Genomic DNA, 17,140 nt, shown 5'->3' on the forward strand with positions numbered 1-17,140 from the left:
CAACACTATGGATCTCACAACATTGAATTCACTAACAATTTCTCAAATGGAATGTTCCCTGCATCTAGCTCCAACTGCCATTCCACATTCTAATTCTGGTAATTCCTGTCTTGCAGCCTTAATCACATCAGAAGCCTTTTTGCATGAATCACCTGAGCACAAATGACAGCTCCGCCAATGAACTGCCCTTTTACTCCTTGTGTATGCAATACTACTGACATCTGTATATGTGCAGTTCATTACCCCATGACTTTTGTCACCTCAGTGTAATGTCTGGTTTTTTTATGTATGTAAATATTAGTATCTATCCCCAAAATTGCATCTATAATAGTAAAAGACGGATAGGTGAGATGGCAGCCTTCCGTTGGAAAGCAATAATCAGTTACAATGTAAAACTGAAGACCTGTGCATTGTGACTCTTCATATTTGAATGATCTTATACAGATATGAACAGGTGAGTTTGGGATTAACTACTGCAGCAGTTTACAACTACAGTATTAGAACTGATCTGTGTGCCAGAAAAATCTGTTATCCAGATCTTAATAACAGTTAACATGGTTTTAAATCTGACATCAGCAAAGCTTTGTTCTTTCTTGAGTGTCAGTAAATAAACTACCCAAATTGAAGTCCATCTTGTATGGGCTATCATACTATGAAATCTGATCTCATAAGTTGGTTTGAAATGAGCTACGATGTAGTTTGGGATATTAGCTTATTTTCCATTCTTTCACTTTATATTACACTACCTGACAAAAAGAGTAAAGCATCCAGAAGACATGGTCAGCTGTCAATGTAAGTTTGTACACATACATACCTACAGTGGATATGTAAATGGTCAGAACTGCAATTCTTTGGGGCAAGTAGAACAGCCACCAGAGTACATTAGTGTTGTTCATGTTTAGTGTTGTTACAAGGCCTGGTAAGTTATATAAGGAACATACGTACAACATCAGATGTTCCACGTTCTCGTACAAGATAGTGTTATCAGCACATGACCAAGATTTGAAATGGGTCTCATTGTGGGTATCAATTTTATCAGATATCCAAATTGTGCAAATTTACATTTGTGGGGCATCAAGATTTGACAGTGTTGGAAGTGAATGTGACAGAAGGCATACTCAAACCAAGGTTCCAGTTGGCCACATGTGACCATGACAAAGGACAATCACTATAGTGTGTACAAATCACATTGTAACCCCTTCACATCTGCACATATCATCCAACAACAAATAATGGATTCCCTATAACATTCTGTGTCATCTCACATTACCGGTTGACAAATAGCAGCACTCAGATTGGGGAATTACTGCTCCATGAATCCATTGCTATTAACACCACAACACAAACTTCTACTTTTGTATTAGTGCTGCAACCAGGAAGCATGACGTGTTGATAAATGGCATTCCATAGTGTTCAGCAATGACTGCCAAATAGTGCTGTCCTAACTCTAACGATTTTTGCTAAATTCAGGTTTGAAGATTGAAGAGTGTGTATTCGGTCATTAGTCAGCCACCAATTTCCATATTTTCAGAGACGTACACACCCCAACTGTATATGCATCTGCCATGTAGGTCACTAAGTTGATATAATGCATAAAAAATAGGATAAATCATTCACATTTTTTATGAAAAAAGAACACTTCTTCCATACTCTGCTTTAAATTTGAGATTTATTGAAACAGCCTAACATTACACAGGGAAAGGGAGAGACCTCTGTTTGTTTACTGCAGCTCTTTAATCCTAGTATTAAGCATAAATAATAACAAAATGTATTTTGCATTGCAATTAGTATTTGTCACCTTCACCCATCACAAAAAATGTCAATTGAAGTTCACCAAAATCCTGGTTAGGTACATAGACAATTGAATCTCAACTTGATTTTTTGCTGAAATGTTTACATATCTCATAGTATTCATCGGTGCAAAGAACAATATCAGAACTAACTTTATTCATCGGCAAAGAATAAAATGAAAATACCACTTAAACATGCCATTCATATTCAACACTACAGGGAATGTTTAAGTAAAAACCATTTTAATTCCTTGAAAAGTTATTCCTAATATATTTGTGGTTGAGCTGTAGGTCAGAACTGTAAACAGGTGAGACATGAAAACAGCTATCAGTCATTATTCTTAATGTTCTATGTGTTTTATTTCACTGTTAAATGTCTTTTCAGTGTAAAAAATTACAAGAGACAGCCTGGGTGCACAAATGAGGTGATAATCATTATTCTGTTTCTGTAAACTAAGAAGATAACTTCAGTGAAATAAAAGAATGGTATAAGCAATAATGAGACATTAGTAACTTTTTAAGTATATACAGGCATACAGTACTTGATTTGTAAAAAAGAAGGTTCCAGTACTGTGAGAATATGGGGAGTGGTGTTTTTGAAATTTGGGCTCCTTAAAATGTTGTTTTAACACTTTTCCGCTCATTTTAAAAGTACAAATACAACATTTGTACTGGCAAATAGTTCTATCATATCACATCTCACAATCTGTAGTTCTAATTTTTCTATCAGAGGTACTGATACAGATTACCAAAGCATACCATCACATATCAGGTGCTGCCAGTATAAGTAAATATAAATATTCTGCAAAGAATAGGTTCATAATCAAATTCAATTATAAAGAAACTGTGTTTTTGAAACTCTTCCATCTTGCATACGACTTTGCTTTCCTTGACATCTTGATCAAAAAACAAAATGAGTTCATTTAAAAGTGGGAATTTTTATTTTATCATAGCACTTATTGTCAAGTTTGTACAACAGCTAACAGAGGCTTTGTAAAGATGGGACATACACCGTACATATAATATTGGAGACAAAGACCCAAACAGCATCATTCCTCTTGAGCCATGAAAGGAATTGTGATTCAGGAAGGGACATGCAGTAAATCTCAACGTCTTTAAATTCATGTGATGCATGGGAAGTTTCCATCGTATTTGAAAGCCACTTACTGCCTGACTTGCAGTTGCTTCCACAAAGCATTTTCATGAGCTTCCATAGCAAGAGTGCTCCTATCTGCATCTGTTGGAAGTCTCCTCATTATACGAGTGTTACTAGCAGTGACCTGAAATGCATGATACGACTGTGTTCCTGGAACTGTACTCTCTGTACTGTACCTGTGTTCTAAGTAACCTTCAAACGATTTGATCTGCAAAAAAACAAAGAACATATTAATGCCCTGTGTTTATGGACTACCCATTTGTACAGTGCAATCATTTTTCTGATGGATTGGAGCTTCTCGCACAGAAATGTAACATTTATCACAGTGAATAGATTCAAGTTCTATCACTTGCTCCACCTTTATGCACTATTGTCAGAGTAACATCTACTGTTGGTGTCATAGAGCACAAGGTAAATGAAGTAAGAAAAGTTAAAGAGAGTAGTGGTGTAATTGCTGCTCTAGAACACAAGAGTGGTCAAAGGATGTTACCCGAAATTGTGAAACAAGACATAAACAAAAACGATTTTTTTCAATACTTCATTCAAGAAAGGAGACATCATTTGCATCATGGTAAATAAGATGATGGTTCACATGCAGAAAAGACTTGTTCCAGTTAATCTGAAAGGGCTGTCACAAAACATTCCATGATTTTGGGTCATCAGTCTTCTGACTGGTTTGATGCAGCCCACCACGAATTCCTATCCTGTGCCAACCTCTTCATCTCAGAGTAGCACTTGCAACCTAAGTCATCTATTATTTAGTGGATGTATTCCAATCTCTGTCATCCTCTACAGTTTTTGCCCTCTACATCTCCCTGTAGTACCATGGAGGTCATTCCCTCACGTCTTAACAGATGTCCTATAATCCTGTACCTTCTTCTTACCAGTGTTTTCAAGACTTGCACCAGGCAAACGTTCTACCTGACGGGACGCCCTAGCCACACGCCATTTCCATTGCTTCTTTGATGAACAGATTTAACAGTAGGGGCAAGAGACTACTTCCCTGTCTTCCACACTTTTTAATCTGAGCACTTTGTCCTTGATCGTCCTCTCTTATTATTCCATCTTAGCTCTTGTACATCTTGTGTATTACCCATCTTTTCCTAAACTTACCCCATTTTTCTCAGAATTTCAAACATCTTGCACCATTTTACACTGTTGAACACTTTTTATGGGTCAACAAATCCTATGAATGTGTCTTGATTTTTCTTTTGTCTTGCTTCCATTATCAACCAAACATCAGAATTGCCTCTTTGGTACCTTCGCCTTTTCTAAAGCCAAACTGATCATCATCTAGCACATCCTCAATTTTCATTTCCATTCTTCTGTTTATTGTTCTTCTCAGCCACTTGGATGCATGAGCTGTTAAGCTGATTCTGATATCATTCTTGCAGTTGTCAGCTCTTTTCTGAAAGTCAGATTGTGTGTCACCAGACTCATACATTCTACACACCAATGTGAATAGTCATTTTGTTACCACCTCCCCCATTCAGAAATTCTGATGGAATGTTACTGATCCCTTCTGCCTTATTTGATCATAAGTCCTACAAAGCTCTTTTAAATTCTGATTTCAATACTGGACCCCCCCCCCCCCCCCCCAAATCTCTTCTTAATCAACTCCTGCTTCTTCTTCTATCACATCAGACAAGTCTTCCCCCTCATAGAGCCTTTCAATGTATTCTTTCCACCTACCCGCTCTCACCTCTGCATCTAACAGTGGAATTTCCACTGCACTCTCACTGTTACCACCCTTGCTTCACCAAAGAATGTTTTGACTTTCCAGTACACCGAGTCTGTCCTTCCAACAGTAATTTCTTTTTCAATTTCTTCACAGTTTTCTTGCAGCCATTTCATCTTAGCTTCCCTGCACTTCCTCTTTATTTCATTCCTCAGTGACATTTATTCCTGAGTTTCCCAGAACATTTTCTTCCTCCTGTCATCAATTAACTGAAGTATTTCTTCTGTTACCCATGGTTTCTTTGCAGTTATCTTCTTTGTACCTATGTTTTTCTTTCCAACTTCCGTGATGGCCCTTAGAGATGTCTATTCCTCTTTAATTGTACTGCCTACTGAGCTACTCCTCATTGCTGTATCTATAGCCTTAGAGAACTTCAAGCATATCTCGTCATTCCTTAGTACTTCCGTGTCCCACTTCTTTGTGTACTGGTGTATTCTGATTAATCTCTTAAACTTCAGCCTACTCTTCATCACTACTATATTGAGATTTGAGTCTATATCTGCCCCTGGGTACACCTTACAATCCAGTATCTGATTTCTGAATCTCTGCCTGACCATGATGTAATCTAACTGAAATCTTCCCGTATCACCTGGCCTTTTCCAAGTATGCCTCCTCCTCTTGTGATTCTTGAATAGAGTATTCACTATTACTAGCTGAAATTTATCACATAACTCAGTTAGTCTTTCGCCTCTCTCAGTTCTTGTCCCAAGGCGATTCTCCTGTAAGATTTTCTTCTGCTCCTTCCCCTACAACTGCATTGCAGTCCCCCATGACTATTAGATTTTCATCTCCCTTTATGTACTGTGTTACCCTTTCAATATCCTCATATACTTTCTCTATCTCTTCATCTTCAGCTTGCGATATCGGCATGTATACCTGAACCGTCATTGTCGATGTTGGTTTGTGTCAATTCTGATAAGAACAACCCTATCACTGAACTGTTCACAGTAACACAATCTCTGCTCTACCTTCCTATTCATAATGAGTCCTGCTTCTATTATACCATTTTATGCTGCTGCTGATATTACCCTATACTCAACTGACCAGAAATCCTTGTCTTCTTTCCATTTCACTTCACTGACCCCATGAAATATAGGCCACTAATACATCCTTCATTTCTTGACAGGAGATGTAATCATATGAAGGTTTCTTGGAAGACAGGTACAGTACAATGAAAACTCTTCTAGAAACACAATCACACCATTCACTTCTAGTCACTGCTACTGAAAAATCCTTTGTGGAAATAGCTGCATGGAGGGCAGTACGTGGCTTTCAAACATGATGAAAACTGGTACTTAGGACACATTTGCCAGGCAACACATGAAGTTAAAGATGATGCCTACTCCTGAATCACAATTCCTTTAATGGCCCAGTAGGAACAATGCTATTTGGGTCCCCTTCTCCAATGTTATATGTACAGTGAATGTACCATCATTGCATAGTCACAGTACACAGTTGCACAAACTTGACAATAACTGCACTGAAAAAATCATATCTCCCAACTTCATGTGAACTCTTTATGTTTTTGGGTCAATATGTCAAGGAAAACAAAGTTATATGCAATGTGGAAGAGTTTTAAAAATACAATTTCCCTCTTTATAATTGAATTTCTTTCTGAAACTGTTGTTTGCAGAATTTTTATATCTATATATACTGGACTATATATAAAAAATTATTACTGCTTGCACCATTTCTTTTGTTTCACTGAAGTTAGCTTCCTAATTCGCAGCAACAGATTAAGGATATATGCCCTCATTTGTGCACCCAGGATGTCTCTTGTAATTCTTTTACACTGGAAAGGCATTTAATAATGAAATAAAACATACACATCAAGAAAAATGATTAATAACTGTTTTCAGATCTCACCTATTTACAGTTATGACCTAGAGGACAAGCACAAATATTTTATGAACAATTTTTCAAGGAATTTTAATGTGGATGATGTTCGTAAGTGATATTTGTATTTTATTGTTTGCCAATGAGTTAAGTTAGTTAGGATATTCTTCTTTGCATCTAAGATTCGTATCAGATCACTCAGGATTTTGAAGTTTGGCAAATTTGACTTTTTTTTAACAGTGGAGCAGTCCTTAAGTGAAGGAAAGAACTACTAATTGCAATGGCAAATGGTTTTCATTATTATTTGTACTTAATATTAGGCCTAAAGAGCTACAGTGCACAAGATAAGGTCTCTACTGTTTCCCTGTGCAAAGTTATGTCTTTTTTTTTAAATCACAAATATACAGCACAGCATAGAAAAAGTGTGCTTCTCAACTTCTTCATATAAAATCTGAATTATGTATCCTACATTTTGTACGTTATATCAGCTTAGTGACCTACATACTAGGTGCGTAAAGAGTTAGTTCTGTAGGTCAACTCTTTGCTGAGTAGTAGCTCTCTGACAATAGGAAAATTAGTGCTTATTTAATGACTTGGTACACACCCATGTGTTTTCAAACCTGAATTTATCAAAAATGGTTGGAGTTCGAACAGTGCTACTTGGAAGTTTTACTATTACGACATTTAGATATCCATCTACCAAATGTCACCTTAGGACCCATCAAAGTATCAGTGACTTGACATGGAATGATCCCATATCATGGTGTGGGGAGCCACTGTGTATGACTTCAGGTCATGGCTGGTACTAACTGAGGGAACTCTGGTGGTATTACGGTTCATCGTGCATTCCTTGCATTCTCTAGGTGTTTGCAGTAATTTTTTTCCAGCATTGTATGTCTCACTTGTTACTGTCTGGATAAATATCAGAGAGGCTACTTGAATATTCTGCTAGCTGATTAAGACACAAAACAACTATGTAACAGACTGGTAACTGAGAAGCAACAATTACTCTGTAAGTGCCAAAAGTAATCTTAAAGCAAATTTGAATGTATTGAATTCTGGACATGGAAGGTGCCACTGAGATAGCTGTAATTCAGTAAATTTGGGAAAAGGACTGGCCACCCTGAATCAACTATAAAAAACGTTTTATTTGTTCAAGAATGCTGCTTTTAGATTACTAACCTTGACAAGGAAAGTATATATGCCTCCGCTCTGCAACATATCTGGATGTTCTCTGTCAAGGGGAATGTCCGAAGTAACAAGATCAGCTTCTCCTGACTGTAGCCCACCCACTGGCTCCAGACGGAAATGTCTGAGTTGATCACCTTGTAGCTCCAACAGTATAGGCCTTGGTGCACCAATGTCTCCATCTCGGGCTCGAATGCGAAGTACTGTTGTGCCCTATTTTAATTACACAACATCTATCATAATTATGAAATATAAAATGTTTTAACAAATGTATAAATATGAGTAAGTGCTGGAACCTAATAAAATTTGAACAATGCATTGTAACAAATCCAGAACTAGATCAGTGTGAAAACATTCATTTACATATAAAAACTACAATTTTTATACAAATTTGTAACATTAATTTACATAAGTGCAATAGTGAAGGATACTGAGTGTAACATAGACAATGTCTCAAATACTACAGTCAAAGACTTAAATATGCTGATGGCTTGTAGAAAATAAATTTCTGCTAAATCACAGCATGACTCAGTTTCTGAAGTTAATAACACACAATTCAATGAAAACTGACATTCTGATTACCCAGAATGAGCATATGATTAGTTAGTCTGAACTATTCAAGTTTCTGAGTGTTCAGATAGGTAGTAAACTGTCTGGAAAGCCCTATTCAGGATTTTGTTGAAAAACTGAATGCTGCTATATTTACTATTAAAATAGTTTCTGTAGTAAGTGAGGTTCCAACATGAAAATTAGTGACTTTTATTTTCATTCACTCATGATGTATGGCATTATATTATTGGGTGCCTTTCCTCATACACAAAGGTATTTTTGGTTCAAAAATAGGAAGTGGTGTGCAAGTTCACAAACCTTTTGTCGACCTCTGTTCAGATATCTGAGAATTCTGCCATTGGCCTCTCAATATTTATTTTCTTTTAAGTTGTTTGTTTTTAACAATATGAGCTTATTTTCAAGAATTAGCAGCCTTTGCTCAGTTAATACTAGGCAGATATCCAATCAGCATTTGGATCACACATCATTGACTTTTGTGCAGAATGGCATCTAGTATTCTGTTGCATCCATTTTCAGTGAGCTAACATAAGAATTAAAAAATCTTAGCAGTAATTCTTGCACATTCAACCAAAGAAATTCCTTATTGATCACTCCTGTTCTGCCAGGAAGTTACTGGGAAAAAAATATAATTCCTGATTCTTAATTATGGTAATATATACTCACAGATTGTCATCTACATAGGATTCATTTACATTTTATCTTGTGTATGTTTCATGCACTGACTCTTTCCACAACCATGGAGGATTTCTCCTCCATTTGGCCCTATGGAAATAGATGTGCATATAAAAATTTTAAAAACAGAAAAAATTAAATAAGTTGTCATCTACATCTCTAAAAAAAACTCTGCAAACCACTATGAAGTGCACTAAATAGGGTCCTTGACATGGTAACAGTACCACATACTAGGGTTTCTTTTGGTTCCAGTCACAAATGGAATATGGAAACAATGATTCTTTAAATGTCACTGCATATGCTGTAATTTGTCTAACGTTGGCTTCCCAGTCACTACGAGAGTTATACTTAGGGTACTTATGTTTGAGGAATATTCTAAGATGGGATGAACAAGTGATTTGTAAGCAGACTCTTTTGGAGGTTGACTCCATATTCCAAGCATCTTGCCAATGAATTGTCTGCTGTCTGTGTGACCTGCCTTGCATATGATTGATCCTTTATGACTACTGCGTTTCATGTTCACACAAATTCTAATATGAAGATCTATGTAACATTACTGTTATTTATTAAAATATAACCGTGAACTGTAATGATTGTTGTGAAACAAAAATAATATGCAGCAAAGGCCACTGCATCCTGTTCAACTGTAAAATGATGACAACTGTCCTTTTGTCAGACGTTTAAATATACCTTACTGATAATCTGTGAACTGTATGAGCTTATTACAACTAAAACCTGTAACCCACTATAGATAAGGAATAAAATATGTGTCTTTTTTTTGGGTGGGGGGGGTGGGGCAAATATGAAATTATTTACACTATGAAAACTCTTTATTAGAAAGTTATATACATTAAGAGAGGCAGCTTTAAATTAACATACTTCCGCCTTAAAAGAAAATCCTGATATTTTTGTCATAAAAGGCAAATCATTCCAGATTTCATTGTAAGTAACACACAAATTACGTCTTGTACATTGCGCAATGGTTTACCAGTCATGCCTGGAAAGCAAAAAAAACTTTATCTGTGTCATGTGTTCAAAAGTACGAGACCTACCACCCTCCGTCTCCACAGAGCTGACATAGATTTGTTTGAGCCTCTCTTCAAAGCTCTGACTGCAGTATGGCGGTGGTTTCTTTCAATGGAGGCATTTTTCTTTAGTTGCAATTTGGTTTTTAGGCATTTTGACAAAATGTAAAATATAACAAAAAACACATGATCTGAAAAAAGTACGGAAAAAGCTGAGAAAATCACGAAATTCTAGGTTGGCAAAGCTGTCCCGTTTCCATCATGTCTCCAGGTGCAACATTATCAAGTGATATTATTAAATCTAAGCAAGGGCGTACCCAGGATCTGATCGGGGAGGGGGGGGGGGGGGGGGGCGGGGCAGGTCATACTAGTCTCAGGAAACAAGGACTCGAGACAACATACAGCACTTCTTATTAAATAAAACAGTAAACCAGTGAAAAACTACTAATATCTGACCCCCCCCCCCCCTTTCCCTCACTGGGTACGCCCATGAATCTAAGTGCAACATAATATACAGTAAATCGAACAGTGATTCTGAAAGGAAATTACATGCTTTATGAACCAAACCAAGTGGTTTATACTCACATGTGAAAGAACGAGTAGGGGGAGACCTTTGCACGGACTAGTGCACAAATCATATCCTCCAAGATGAAGGCAGTAACATCGTTAAAGGCCTGGAAACAAGTGACAATGATGGGAACGCACAAAACGGATATTGTTGGATGCCTTCCGCGTGTGATGAAAACGTGGCGCCTCTGTTGGTTATTTCAGGAACTTGACAGAGCGCCAAAGAAATCGTTTTCAAACATCTACAACGTACTGAAATTAAAAACTTTCTGGGCTTTTACGCTTCGATGATATTTCGGCGAACTGCCCAATGACCGTAACTTGCTGCCAGGATATTTTGCATCAATCGGGTCGGCGGTTTTCAGTTACGTAATGTATGGAATAGTGATACTGTCAGAGAAAAACTTGGTGCCCTGAGTAGTTGGCATCGCTCTGCGATTTTACCGCGCATAAGGAGAGCTCTCACCATAGAGGCCGCTCACAGCAACGCACGGACTTGCAGCAAGAAGAGCACATGTGCAGTGACGACTGGGTTCACCACGCATGCGCCGAAATTGTCTTACATATGCGAATTCCGTGTACTTTCGCCAAAATACATTGGAAAAAGGCAAGAAGGCCGCCGAAATATCGTGGTAGCAAGTTACTGTCATTGTGCAGTTCGCCCGAAATTTCGCGGAATAGCAATCAAAGTTCTCCATCGTGGCGACTTTGTCCAGTTGGCGGTACCTGACCGGGCGATAGTGTGGTGTAGCGACAAAGTGAGACTCACCGGAGGAGAGTTCTCGGGCACGGCGGCGGAGTAGGGCGCGCCCAGGAAGGCGGGCGGCTGATCCTGCACGTCGATGACTGCGACGGCGACTCTGGCGGTGGCGCTCATCCTCTTGGCGGGGTCGTCTGCGCGGTCCGTTGCGCGCATGCGCACGCTGTAGGCGGAGCGCTGCTCGAAGTCCAGCGGCCGCGCCAGCCGCAACTGGCCCTCGAAGTGGCCCTCGCCAACCTGTCGGCAAACCCTGCGTCAGTTACCAGCTTTCCACTATACTCGTACTCAATAACGCAGCTCTAAAACGCATGTGTGTGCCCCTTCGAAGTTTTTGTCTGGGGTCAGCAATTTCATTGTTGTTTGATATACTCGGCGTATTTAGCTTTCTTGATTATTGTAAATGATAAATTAATATGCATCCAGTGTATATTAATAAATAATAAGACGCCCATTTTAAGTTAAATCATATTTACTGGTTTAGATAGTAAGCTATTTGCCGATCTTATTCTTTTGTTAAAATGCGTTTGAAATACATTGTATCCTATATTGCTACATATTTATTAAAAAAAGAGATTGAATCTGTTGAAGTAATATATTCGCTGATTTCTGAAGTCATTTTATCCAGTGTAATATGAGACTCCATTGGGGTGGGAGGGGGGGGCGAAGCCACCGCCTCTGGTCGCATGGTCGACGAGTACCGCATATTTGCTATGGAACGGCATTATAACGTTATACAGATAAAATTTAGAGATTTGGTTGACAATGAAGCAGTTAGAAATTATAACGATTGACAGACGGTTTGTAAGTCGTCCATTTTTCTGTAATCCAAGAATTATTTTGCGTTAAATATGGAGGCATGGGACACGTGATGGAGTTCCTGGTGCGAATAGTTGCACGCATTGTCACATCGTCAGTTGCAACAGTTTTTTTATGGAAGTCAAATAAGAGTTTGGACATGTTAATGCATTACTGCAAAGCACAGTACTGGACATTAAAATTGCTACACCACGAAGATGACGTGCTACAGACGCGTAATGTAACCGACAAGAAGATGATGCTGTGATATGCAAATGATTAGCTTTTCAGAGCATTCACACAAGGTTGGCGCCGGTGGCGACACATACAACGTGCTGACATGAGGAAAGTTTCCAGCCGATTTCTCATACACAAACAGCAATTGACCGGCGTTGCCTGGTGAAACGTTGTTGTGATGCCTCGTGTAAGGAGGAGAAATGCGTACCATCACGTTTCCGACATTGATAAAGGTCAGACTGTAGCCTATCGCGATTACGGTTTATCGTATCGCGACATTGCTGCTCGCGTGGGTCGAGATCCAATGACTGTTAGCAGAATATGGAATCGGTGGGTTCAGGAGGGTAATACGGAACGCCGTGCTGGATCCCAACGGTGTCGTATCACTAGCAGTCGAGATGACAGGCATCTTATCCACATGGCTGTAACGGATCGTGGAGCCACGTCTCGATCCCTGAGTCAACAGATGGGGACGTTTGCAAGACAACAACCATCTGCACGAACAGTTCGATGACGTTTGGAGCAGCATGGACTATCAGCTCGGAGGCCATGGCTGCAGTTACCCTTGACGCTGCATCACAGACAGGAGCGCCTGCGATGGTGTACTCAACGACGAACCTGGGTGCACGAGTGAGAAAACGTCATTTTTTCGCATAAATCCAGGTTCTGTTTACAGCATTATGATGGTCGCATTCGTGTTTGGCGACATCACCATGAACGCACATTGGAAGTGTTATTCGTGATCGCCATGTTGGCGTATCACCTGCCGTGATGGTATGGAGAGCCACGTCTTGGTCACCTCTTGTTCGCATTGATGACACTTTGAACAGTGGACGTTACATTTCAGATGTGTTAAGACCCGTTGCTCTACCCTTCATTCGATCCCTGCGAAACATTACATTTAAGCAGGATAGTGCACGACCGCATGTTGCAGGTCCTGTACGGGACTTTCTAGATACAGAAAATGTTCGACTGCTGCCCTGGTCAGCACATTATCCAGATCTCTCACCAACTGAAAACGTCTGGTCAATGGTGGCCGAGCAACTGGCTCGTCACAATACGCCAGCCACTACTCTTGATGAAGTGTGGCATCGTGCTGAAGCTGCATGGGCAGCTGTACCTGTACACGCCGTCCAAGCTCTGTTTGACTCAATGCCCAGGCGTATCAAGGCCGTTATGACGGCCAGAGGTGGTTGTTCTGGGTACTGATTTCTCAGGATCTAGGCACCCACATTGCGTCAGTTCTGGTATAATATACACTCCTGGAAATGGAAAAAAGAACACATTGACACCGGTGTGTCAGACCCACCATACTTGCTCCGGACACTACGAGAGGGGTGTACAAGCAATGATCACACGCACGGCACAGCGGACACACCAGGAACCGCGGTGTTGGCCGTCGAATGGCGCTAGCTGCGCAGCATTTGTGCAACGCCGCCCTCAGTGTCAGCCAGTTTGCCGTGGCATACGGAGCTCCATCGCAGTCTTTAACACTGGTAGCATGCTGCGACAGCGTGGACGTGAACCGTATGTGCAGTTGACGGACTTTGAGCGAGGGCGTATAGTGGGCATGCGGGAGGCCGGGAGGACGTACCGCCGAATTGCTCAACATGTGGGGCGTGAGGTCTCCACAGTACATCGATGTTGCCAGTGGTCGGCGGAAGGTGCACGTGCCCGTCGACCTGGGACCAGACCGCAGCGACGCACGGATGCACGCCAAGACCGTAGGATCCTACGCAGTGCTGTAGGGGACCGCACCGCCACTTCCCAGCAAATTAGGGACACTGTTGCTCCTGGGGTATCGGCGAGGACCATTCGGAACCGTCTCCATGAAGCTGGGCTACGGTCCCGCACACCGTTAGGCCGTCTTCCGCTCACGACCCAACATCGTGCAGCCCGCCTCCAGTGGTGTCGCGACAGGCGTGAATGGAGGGACGAATGGAGACGTGTCGTCTTCAGCGATGAGAGTCGGTTCTGCCCTGGTGCCAATGATGGTCGTATGCGTGTTTGGCGCCGTGCAGGTGAGCGCCACAATCAGGACTGCATACGACCGAGGCACACAGGGCCAACACCCGGCATCATGGTGTGGGGAGCGATCTCCTACACTGGCCGTACACCTCTGGTGATCGTCGAGGGGACACTGAATAGTGCACGGTACATCCAAACTGTCATCGAACCCATCGTTCTACCATTCCTAGACCGGCAAGGGAACTTGCTGTTCCAACAGGACAATGCACGTCCGCATGTATCCCGTGCCACCCAACGTGCTCTAGAAGGTGTAAGTCAACTACCCTGGCCAGCAAGATCTCCGGATCTGTCCCCCATTGAGCATGTTTGGGACTGGATGAAGCGTCGTCTCACGCGGTCTGCACGTCCAGCACGAACGCTGGTCCAACTGAGGCGCCAGGTGGAAATGGCATGGCAAGCCGTTCCACAGGACTACATCCAGCATCTCTACGATCGTTTCCATGGGAGAATAGCAGCCTGCATTGCTGCGAAATGTGGATATACACTGTACTAGTGCCGACATTGTGCATGCTCTGTTGCCTGTGTCTATGTGCCTGTGGTTCTGTCAGTGTGATCATGTGATGTATCTGACCCCAGGAATGTGTCAATAAAGTTTCCCCTTCCTGGGGCAATGAATTCACGGTGTTCTTATTTCAATTTCCAGGAGTGTACTTGTCCAATGAATACCCGTTTATCATCTGCATTTCTTCTTGGTGTAGTAATTTTAATGGCCAGTAGTGTATTGTCCGTTCCACCCCCACCCCCACCCCCCTACCTTCTTGTGTGGCCCGAGGTGTAGCCCTACAGAGTGAGTGTTGGCTCTTAAGCAAAAAAGTGACGACCAGTGCTCTAGAGGCTAGCGCAGCAGTAACAGCACCTTGTCGGCGGACACGTGGAAGGTGTCGCAGGCGTCTGCGTCGTCGGTGTCGCCCGCCTCGCGGAGGCACTCCAGCTCGATGTCGGCGTTGCGGCCGAGGTCCGCGTCGGTGAGGCTGACGTTGGCGAAGACGACGGTTCCGACGCGCGTCGTCTCGGGCAGGCTGAGCGCGTACGGCCGGCCGTGGAAGGCGGGCGCGTTGTCGTTCACGTCCAGCACCGCCACCTCGCGCCGCAGCGACACCGTGTTCGGCTCCAGCCCGCCCACGCTCTCGTCTGCGCAAAACACGCCCGGGGGTCACACGGCGCACTGCCGGCCGTGTGGCTAGGGTCGGCGGAAGGAGATCCCTGACACCGTGCAACGCTCTTGCTAGCTTTCACCTTCGAAGCGCTCACTCGGTGCACGCGAAAAAGATAATCTATAAAACTGACACAATACGGAGGCATTACATGATTGGTTGAGGCAGACGAGCGAAGAAGCCGCGTGAAGCCCATTGCACTTGTCACGGTCCATCTTGGTTGACTTATTATGTATCTCCTATCCGTACGTGTCTTGAGTACTGGTGTATCTACAGCGTGTTCGGAAACGAAAATTACCGTTACAAACTTCTAGAACTTGTAGAAGGGAGTGAGTTCGTAATTTTTTGAAACTGACTTATCATGTACCTCCTACCCGTACGTGTCTGAATACTGGTATATCTACGGCGTGTTCGGAAACGGAAATTACCGTTACTAACCTTAAGAGCTGCATCAAACCAGTCTCAGGACTGAAAACCACAACAACAACAACAACAACTTCTACAACTTGTAGAGGGGAGTGAGGTCATAATTTTTTGAACAGGAACCCATGTCCAGAAACATACCATTTCTGTTCTACGACGGTTTCAATTGAGATACGTAACGCGTCTATGCCTGTTGAGGGAAACAGAAAAATCTTAGAGCTACTTGTCCTGGTATGCAGTTGGGTAGACTGGATGACGTGTAGTACATCAGACGGTCACCTGATGTCATATGACAAGTTTAATTTACGAGACTCCTCTAGGTACAGAGGAAGATCTGCTGGCGCGAGTTCTGGGCACTGGACTACAAACTGAAGTGTGTGTACCAGAACATACTTCGCAGGTACAATGTCTGTAACAACGTTGGTGGTCGCCACATATAGCCGCTCTTATAATGCGTCAGTACAGTTCTGTACATACAACAGCCGGCCCATGTGGCCGAGAGGTTCTAGGCGCTACAGTCTGGAACCGCGAGACCGCTACGGTCGCAGGTTCCAATCCTGCCTCGGGCATGGATATGTGTGATGTCCTTAGGTTAGTTGGGTTCAGGTAGTTCTTAGGGGACTCATGACCTCACCAGTTAAGTCCCATAGTGCTCAGAGCCATTTGAACCATTTGTACATACATTATGCTGAGTTCTTTATTGTTTTGGAATAATACAGGGCGCTACAAAAAGGTACGCCCAAACTTTCAGGACACATTCCTCACACACAAAGAAAGAAAATATGTTATGTGGACATGTGTCGGGAAACGCTTACTTTCCATGTTAGAGCTCATTTTATTACTTCTCTTCAAATATCGTTAATCATGGAATGGAAGAACACAGCAACAGAATGTACCAGCGTGACTTCAAACACTTTGTTACAGGAAATGTTCAAAATGTCCTCCGTTAGCGAGGATACATGCATCCACCCTCCGTCGCATGGAATCCCTGATGCGCTGATGCACCCCAGGAGAATGGCGTATTATATCACAGCCGTCCACAATACGAGCACGAAGAGTCTCTACATTTGGTACCGGGATTGCGTAGACAAGAGCTTTCAAATGTTCCCATAAATGAAAGTCAAGAGGGTTGAGGTCAGGAGAGCGTGGAGGGCATGGAATTGGTCCGCCTCTACCAATCCATCGGTCACCGAATCTGTTG

General features: G+C 42.1%; 1 protein-coding gene across 1 annotated transcript in view; it reads right to left on the bottom strand.

Moving 5' to 3' along the window:
* LOC126284301 (cadherin-23) overlaps window positions 1-17,140 on the bottom strand; it is a 391,034-nt gene that overhangs the window by 124,531 nt on the left and 249,363 nt on the right. Inside the window, exons 4-6 of the mRNA XM_049983132.1 lie at window positions 15,219-15,493; window positions 11,312-11,539; window positions 7,703-7,921 (exon numbers count right to left, since the gene is read on the bottom strand). Coding sequence (XP_049839089.1) covers window positions 7,703-7,921; window positions 11,312-11,539; window positions 15,219-15,493 — 722 coding nt within the window. The remainder of the gene's footprint in view (window positions 1-7,702; window positions 7,922-11,311; window positions 11,540-15,218; window positions 15,494-17,140) is intronic.

This window comes from Schistocerca gregaria, chromosome 8 (genome assembly GCF_023897955.1).
Source record: "Schistocerca gregaria isolate iqSchGreg1 chromosome 8, iqSchGreg1.2, whole genome shotgun sequence".
Lineage (NCBI taxonomy): Eukaryota > Metazoa > Arthropoda > Insecta > Orthoptera > Acrididae > Schistocerca > Schistocerca gregaria.